General features: G+C 38.1%; 2 protein-coding genes across 6 annotated transcripts in view; both read right to left on the bottom strand.

Annotated features, from left to right (window-relative positions):
- The window catches only part of spire1a (spire-type actin nucleation factor 1a), a 37722-nt gene extending 36897 nt beyond the window's left edge, over nt 1-825 (bottom strand). Inside the window, exon 1 of one of the 4 annotated variants that reach the window (XM_084738860.1) lies at nt 214-825. In XM_084738860.1, the coding sequence (XP_084594986.1) occupies nt 214-565 (352 nt within the window). In that variant the 5' untranslated portion in view covers nt 566-825. The remainder of the gene's footprint in view (nt 1-213) is intronic. The other 3 variants (XM_084738859.1, XM_084738863.1, XM_084738862.1) reach the window with 3 other exon arrangements.
- A 1710-nt stretch (nt 826-2535) lies between these two features.
- Nucleotides 2536-6627, bottom strand: LOC146313011 (uncharacterized). 2 transcript variants are annotated; one of them, XM_084739161.1, is made up of 3 exons: nt 6302-6627; nt 5934-6058; nt 2536-3824 (listed from the first exon to the last, which is right to left on the bottom strand). In XM_084739161.1, exons 1-3 carry the CDS (start codon nt 6438-6440, stop codon nt 3702-3704), a joined length of 387 nt encoding a protein of 128 aa, XP_084595287.1. In that variant the 5' UTR covers nt 6441-6627; the 3' UTR covers nt 2536-3701. The 2 variants fall into 2 exon arrangements, with proteins under 2 accessions (XP_084595287.1, XP_084595286.1); XM_084739160.1 differs by having other exon boundaries at nt 2536-3827.
- Between the last annotated feature and the right edge of the window lie 1123 nt (nt 6628-7750).

Genomic DNA, 7750 nt, shown 5'->3' on the forward strand with positions numbered 1-7750 from the left:
CGTCTGTAAACAAATTCACCACATGGCTGGAAGCAGACAGCCACAACAATATGGCCTCTTTGTAGGGATGCTCCATTGGTTTGGCCTGTGACTGATCTGAAGGAAAACGCTTCACTGTTGGCAGCCTGTTGCGATAATTTAGCAGCCTGTGTCGTTTCTCAAACCGGACAGATGTTTGAAGGGTTTCGATTCTGACAACACCTGGCTGTTTACCTGTGCTGCCTTCAAAGTGCAGTCTGACAGTCCCGTCTCTCCAGATCATCACATCCCCGGGTCCCTCAATCCTCCTCGGATACTCGGCAGCCGAAGCCCCAGCAGACTTGGAGCTTTTCCTCCGGTGTTTCTGCGCTAAAGTCCGACAACACTGATAACACACCGCCCATGCCTGTTCCTCGTTTATCGGCTGGTTGTACAATTTCAGGATTTCTTCCAAGGAGAGCCCCGTGGCGGCTCCTCCGTCGCTGCAGTCCATGTTCACGTCCCCGGCGTTCAGATCGGCGGCGAAATCCCGGAGAATGGTCGGCGAAGTCAACATCCCGTCGTCAGTCCCCGGTCGTTTGGCCATCCTCAACTCATTATTACCACATAACGTTATGGGTAAAAAAACAAACAAAAGGGAGTTGTCGGATGATTCTTTTTTCGGAGTCGCTCAGGTTCACAGTGACAGACGTTAACCTCTCAATCAACTGTTTTACGTCCTCAGTGAGGAGAGAACGAAGAGCACCAACGGCTCAGCTACCTGACAGCACGTTCCGCGTGGTCCTAGTGTCCGCCAGCTCACTGCACACTGACACTGAAAAGAAAAAAAAAAACTGCCCGCGGAAATCGTCACTTTATACGCCACAGAACTTCCGTCATCAGGTGCGTAGGCAAAATAATAATAATAATTAAAAAAGACATAAATAATGCACCACCTACAGCTGTAGGATACCAGAAGCCTGGAAAACATACAGATTTAAATTAAATGTATGTTGCTGTTTTTTTAAAACTTCGACATCCGTCTCAGGTCTACAAATATTGTATTGTAATTTTAACTTAACTAAAAATTGATTTTTAATCACATTTGTGCGGACATTTTGTCTTATCCAAAATCTTTTGGACTGCAGTTATAGAAACAGGTGTACTGACATTTTTTTTTTTTTTTAATTCAATTCGTTTGGGTAATTATTTATTGATTAATCTATTTTTTTTTTTTCACATTTTATGTTTGTTTGTTTTTTCCAAATCATTATTATTTAAATTATTATATATTTTACCTTCTTTCTGTCAAGATGTCTATCTGTTAATCACTAACAACTGTAAATGGACTGAGTGTTTCCTTATATAGCCTATAGACTAAATGCTATATTGTCCCATTTATATTGCAAGAAACGTACTTATGCGATAGCACAATCATCTCTTCAAGTAGGCTATATTTATCTGCTTTGTACATTATATATCATGGATTGAAGTTTGCTACTTGTGGTCACTATGTATTATTGGATCTGTCTGTGCTGTTGTTCATGTGTTGAAAAACATAATGAAAATATTGTTCTGTAAAATTTCCAAAATTTTGGCCCTATTAAGTGATTGTCTCTGTGGTTAAAAAGTAAATTATTAACAGTTAATACATTTTATGTGACTTAATTCTACTCTGCTATTTTTATTTTACAATTGCAGTTACTTGATTTCTGGATTCATTTTGCATAATGTATTTTTAATGCAATCTCTTTAATTTCCTTAATTCTGATTTAATTTTTTAAAATTCTCAGTTTTTATTACTTCATTGACTGTTTCTTTTGGTGGCGTGTGACACCACTGAAGTCTCATTTTGGAGATTACTATTCAAGGTCTATTAAACATAGAATTGTGTTAGGCTATAACAAGCCTCAATTTAGTTTTAAAACTTTAACTGTTAATGCTTAAAATAACCTTTGACTTCTGATCCACCTACACACGTTTACTTCTACTTTACCAAAGCTCTGTCTCCTGCTGGCTCACATCTGATTGTCAAGATTTTTACATCACTGCATTTATTGAACATAATTATTAGCAGCCATTTATCTTAGCAAATTACATAATCCAACAAATTGCTGCTGCCTAATGACTAATAGACCTATTAAAGTCCCAAATTATTAATGTTTTGCTGCCAACAATTTAATTACAATTACAATATAAGGGCTTGAATTTCACAGCAACATATAAAAATATATGCATATGTATATATGTAAATATTTAACTGCTTTTTGTTGTTTTTGTAGCTGATGATAGCAAACAAATACAATTACTGTAATAAACTAATGGCAGAATTAGATCTAAAAGTATTTAAGTGGCTCTTTAAGTATACCGAGACATGTCAATGAATTAATAGTAAATGACAAATAGCAAGATACTAGTGATGTAGGCTGATTAATTCAGCTGCAGCTAATAAGAAATAACTTCACATATCACTCCTGGGTTTGATAACTTAAGAAGCTGACAACCATTTTAATTCAAACAAGAAAAAACGTGGCAGATCCTGTGTTCAAATCTTCTCCATCACAAAAGTTGACCTCAACTCTTGACGAGCAACAGTTATCACAAGCATAACATGTTCACTCAGACTCTGATTTAATACAGACTGCTTTTCAATTACTCTCTTGCAAAGCTGGCCTCTATTAAACGAATGGTTTCTTTAAAGTGGTTGTTGTCAATAGCAATAAATACTCATGAGGGCTTCAATTAGCAGAACTAAAGCTGGTGCACAGCGCCATCTGCTGGCCATGAATGTCACTGTCCTGATGAAGCAACTCCTGAATGTACTTTTTAGTGCAGGTTTTCTTTTCATGTGTAGCAGATAGTATTTTTTTTTATTTCAGATATCTTGTTGTTATAATGTTTGGCTGGAGACATTTTGTCACCGATGCAGAATCAATTTTAGATTGATTTACACATGCAGATCGGAGTAAGCCACACAAACGACACATCATAATAAAGGGTAACATCATATAACATAAAAGAAGGTTTAAGAGCACTGGAGAACATATAATACTAAAGAGAATTATAGAAAAAAAAACATAAAAAGGAAACAGGAGCAGTTCAGATCAAGATGAATTGTAGGCACATGCGGGTGTGTTTGTTTCTTTATCTTGCAAAGGCCAGAAAAGACAGTCTTCAGCCTTCAAACCTCCACATCTCAATTTCTAAACAGCACTTCAGGGTCTTCTTAAACAAAAAATCATTTACAGCATCAACTGAGGTTAAACAGCATCATCATTGGTTCCCACACTTGTTTTTCATTCACAACAAAAGGAATATACTTGCACAAAGAACTGAAGCGGATTCTTTAGGAACAGGAAGGCCCCACACAGAGAACATTTGATGTGCAGATTCATGTGATTATCATGTGCATGTGGGACGCTCTGTCCTTACTTTTCTTAAAATTGGCTTGACACAGTGGCACATTCCCTGACCAGCACCATAAGCATGGGAGAAAAGCATGGTGGAGGGCGCGTGAACACCTGTCTGCGAGCCGCTCTCTGCTTCACACATGCATTTGCAATGGCACGACGAAGATGCAGCATCCCGGGGTCTTTGGATGGAGACAGGTGCAGGTGCTTACGTTGTAAATCTCTGAGATCGACGGCCGAGATCTCGCAAAAGTCACTCGCAAACATCATCCCATCTTCTGGCGAACTGCTCGCAGCTCTGGCCGTCTTCCTCCTCACAGTCTTGGCTTGTCTTCATCTTTCGTCAGGCACGTTCCCAGATTCAGAGTCTCCACTGCTGTTGATGCTGACGGGCTGCCCGTCTTTAGACAAAGCGCTGGTCTCCTTTGATGCCCTCCTTTTGGAGTCACGAGTGGTCTGCTGTGAAAAGATGTAAGAACGTTTGAATGTCATGTCATTTAAATGTCACCAAACCAGACAGGGAGCGAGTGGGCAAGCACGTCCAACTGAGACCTGAGTCACTGAAGCTCTGCCCGTAAACAGAAGGTTAAATAAATAAAAACACAACAGTCTACGCTCTCGAGCCGCTGAAAATGCAATTTCTTTGGTCAGAGGAATTGATTTTTCATATTTCTTTTGAATGTTAAATGAGTCTTTTAAAGAACAAAGAAACATTTGCAACTCAGTCCTCAATAAGAGATCCCAAACTGAATTTAAAACATGAAGAATAAAAATGTTATCTGTCTGCTTCTTTCTATCTGCTTTTCATAGTATTTAAGCCCATAAATTTGCATTTGGAGCTGATAACAGTGTCTGCACTCAGTTGCTTTCATGCAGTTAGCTTTCAAGATAAAAGATCAGGCATGCAGATGGTTGCTTCTTTCCGAAAAACCCAGAACATTTTCAGACTACTTATTGTCCTCAGTGCCGTTGCTCAGTGTTTGTACTAACAGCTAGAAAAGTGTGGCCAGAACTGTCTTTGAAAAAGACACCCACATATAAATATTTACAAAATTTAGGAAAATAGTTTGGCTGCATTGAGGGGAAACATAGTCTGTCAACAAATTCTTCTTTTCATTTGCATTTGATCCTGTTTTCCTAATAACTCTGCTTTCTATATAACGTAAGACGATAGTGAAAACTAGCATTTATAATTTCCCATCTTGTAAATCCTTGTTTTATCTGATTATCAGCCCAAAACACAGACATTCACTGTAGTTTACAAACTGACTAAGAGGCGACAACCTCTCAACCTCTCAGTCAATAAAATAAGAAATAAGAACATAGTGACAATTGTCCATCAAAGTGATCAAAATACATCCCCCTTGTTAACCTGTCACCCAGCCTCTCCAACCCCCTAGCAGCAGAGGGAGTGCAGGGGCAGATGGGTTGTTAAGTTGAATATGGTAGTTTATTTTTCACGGGGAGCCACATGAGAAATTGATCAGGTTGCCACAGGCCAGATGTAAATGTGACATAAGGTTATAATAATGACAGAATGTCTAATAATGGAATAGTCAGTGTTCTATATAGAGAACACCAGCACCTAAATGAGTTAACAGCCGGCTAACACAATGTACTTCTACTTTACTTTCTGAATTACCGCTTGATGAATTGTGGGCTGATTATTTTTGTTGGCAGGGTCTGAAACTTGTAGTTGTGTGGATACAGCTTTAAGTGAATAAAGTTAGTTTAATATTATTATCATTATCAATAAACACAGCGATGACCTCTTCAAGAATAAAGGCCTGATTGTTTAACAGGAAGAAATTTGTTTTTGTTAGACTATTAATTGCGATATACCCAAATTCTCATGATGGAAGCTTTCAAGTGGGCTGGATCACCCAGGCCGCATTTTATCCAGGTCTGGTCTATTCTGACTAATTGATCTTTTTTCTGACAGAGGTTAATGCAAGTTAGCTTCTATGGCCCTGACCATGACTCTGAAATATCAGCAGACTAACTCTGCTGTGTAGTGATAAACCCATGGTGCTGAAGTAGCAGACAGATTTGTAATCTGCAAGTCCCACATAGTTTATACAGAGGGTTACTTAAAAGTAGGGTGGTCCCATTGTGACACCCCCCTTGTTAGAAGTTAATAAATCCTCTACTGCAAATAAATCTGCTGTGCATGCTTACTTCCCTAAAGCCTTCATGTTTTCTGTTCCTGTAATTTGGAATAGCTTGCAAAAAAGGAATTAAATTTCAGTTTCATTCCGTTGTTACCTTTTTTCTAGCATTGTCATCTTTTAACTTTTGTTTTATTTGTTTCCTCATCTTGATTTGTTTCGTGTGCAACTTTTTTATGCTGCCATCTTGGCCAGATCGATATGCTGAAAGCTATTTTTCTGATTCCGATTGTGCAGAGCAACATGACAGCACTGTGTTATGAGAACACCATCCTGTGCGTGCGACGTACAGTACAGTACGGTACAGGATGTTACACGCGTGTACAAACAGAGGCTGTTAGTTGCTGCTCATATTTAGCGGTCAGGCATGTCAGCACCTGTTACCAGAGACACCTACATCAGTCAGGGAGCGTCTGGGTCTCCTCTGGTGGTTGGAGCCGGTGGATGTGAGGGCCTGCTTCCCACACTGGGTGCCTGTGTTCACCATCCTCTTCTCCCTCAGACTGGCCTCCAGAGCTTTACCTTTAAGACAACAGTTAAAACACAACCACATTCTTTATTTTACATGAATACACTGGCGGAGATGGTTCAAACATACTCGGTGTGGGGGATGACAGCTTTTACTTGTGTTTTGAGTGGTTTCTTTGTAGTATTTTATCATTTTTGTGACTGAAACAGCACTGAAGCAAAATTTTAATATGTTGCCCATGATACATGTAATGAGGAGTCTTGCATTTTCCAGTAAAAACAGACAAAGGGTCTTACTGGTTGCTACTGGTATAGAGGTTTCTACATCCGTGTTGGTAAGCCACGTCGATTCCGTCTCTCTGGTCCAGCTCTCATGATACCTCGGCTCGATGATCGCGTCCGCCCGACTCCCCCCACAACCCATCGGGACAATCATCCACGGCAGGTGCAGCTGACAGACTGACAGACACGACGCATCCTCCCGGCCCCGGGTCTCTACTGCGGCTCCATCCGTGTCTCCATCGTCTGTCTTCGGCTGCTCCTCTGGCGGCGGAGGCGGTGGTGAAGGTTGGTGCTCCTCTCGACTGACAGCAGCTGACCAGCGTTAACACACATCTGCGTCATCCAGAGAGGAGGAGGAGGAGGAGGAGGAGGAGGAGGAGAGGAGAGGAGGAGGGAGTTAAAAACGCATCCAGTCTGATCGCTGATTGGCCGAGAGGGAAATCAACTCCAGCTACTGTCATCATCATCATCATCATCATCATCATGCAAAAATTTGCAGTAATATAAGTAAAAATTATGGGAACATTTACTTTGAGTCCCTTTATTTAATATTTAGTATGCAAACAGTTAATAAATAGTTACAGTATGACACTATAATGCAGTGGTACGTAGATAAAAGGACTTTTAAAAAAAAAGTTTATTAATTGGGATGAAACAAACACCAAAATCTCCAGGGACGAGTATAACACAAAAAAACTCAATGATAAGATATTTATCAGGATATTTAAAAAACTGACAAAAGTCCTTCAGCCTATTTCATGTGTACAGAATTTTTGTATGATTCCTCATATATAATGTTTTTCTTTTTCATTTAAAGTTTTTAAACTTTCCTAATTTAATAATAAACAAAATAAAAGTAACCAGCCATGACCTAAGTAGGTGCAAAAAATTGCATATTTTTTCTTTGACAATTAATGCTTGAATTATGTCATTTTATAAAATAAAATAGAAATTACAAAATAAAAGAATTAACCATTTAATATTGAGATAGATATTGAATATTAAAATCACAATATTTGATATATTGTTACATCCATATTTAACACAGTTTATTTTATAACAACTTTGTTTAACAATATATTTATTATCATATGATATATAATGTAGTTATTGTTAGTTTCTGACAAACTACAAATGAGTAAGCAACAAGAAAAGAATTTATTATAATTTATTAAATCTTTGTACTGCTTAGAAATGCTAAAAAAAAAAGTGTGACTAAAGCTAATTGTTTGTTTGTGTGTTGTTTTTTTTAAAATGCTATTCAAGAAGGTTGGACAACTCACTAATACCCTTTGTATAGCATTTACTATAAATACTATATAAGAGTTAGTTACTATATATCTATTAATTATATGATATATTATGAAGTTATAGTTTATTCTTGGCAAAGGATGAATAAATAACATTAATAAAAATGTGTTGTAAATAACTTATGAAATGTTTCTACTACTCATTAATACTAAC

This window comes from Lutjanus erythropterus, chromosome 16 (genome assembly GCF_056507025.1).
Source record: "Lutjanus erythropterus isolate fLutEry1 chromosome 16, fLutEry1.hap2, whole genome shotgun sequence".
Classification (NCBI taxonomy): domain Eukaryota; kingdom Metazoa; phylum Chordata; class Actinopteri; order Lutjaniformes; family Lutjanidae; genus Lutjanus; species Lutjanus erythropterus.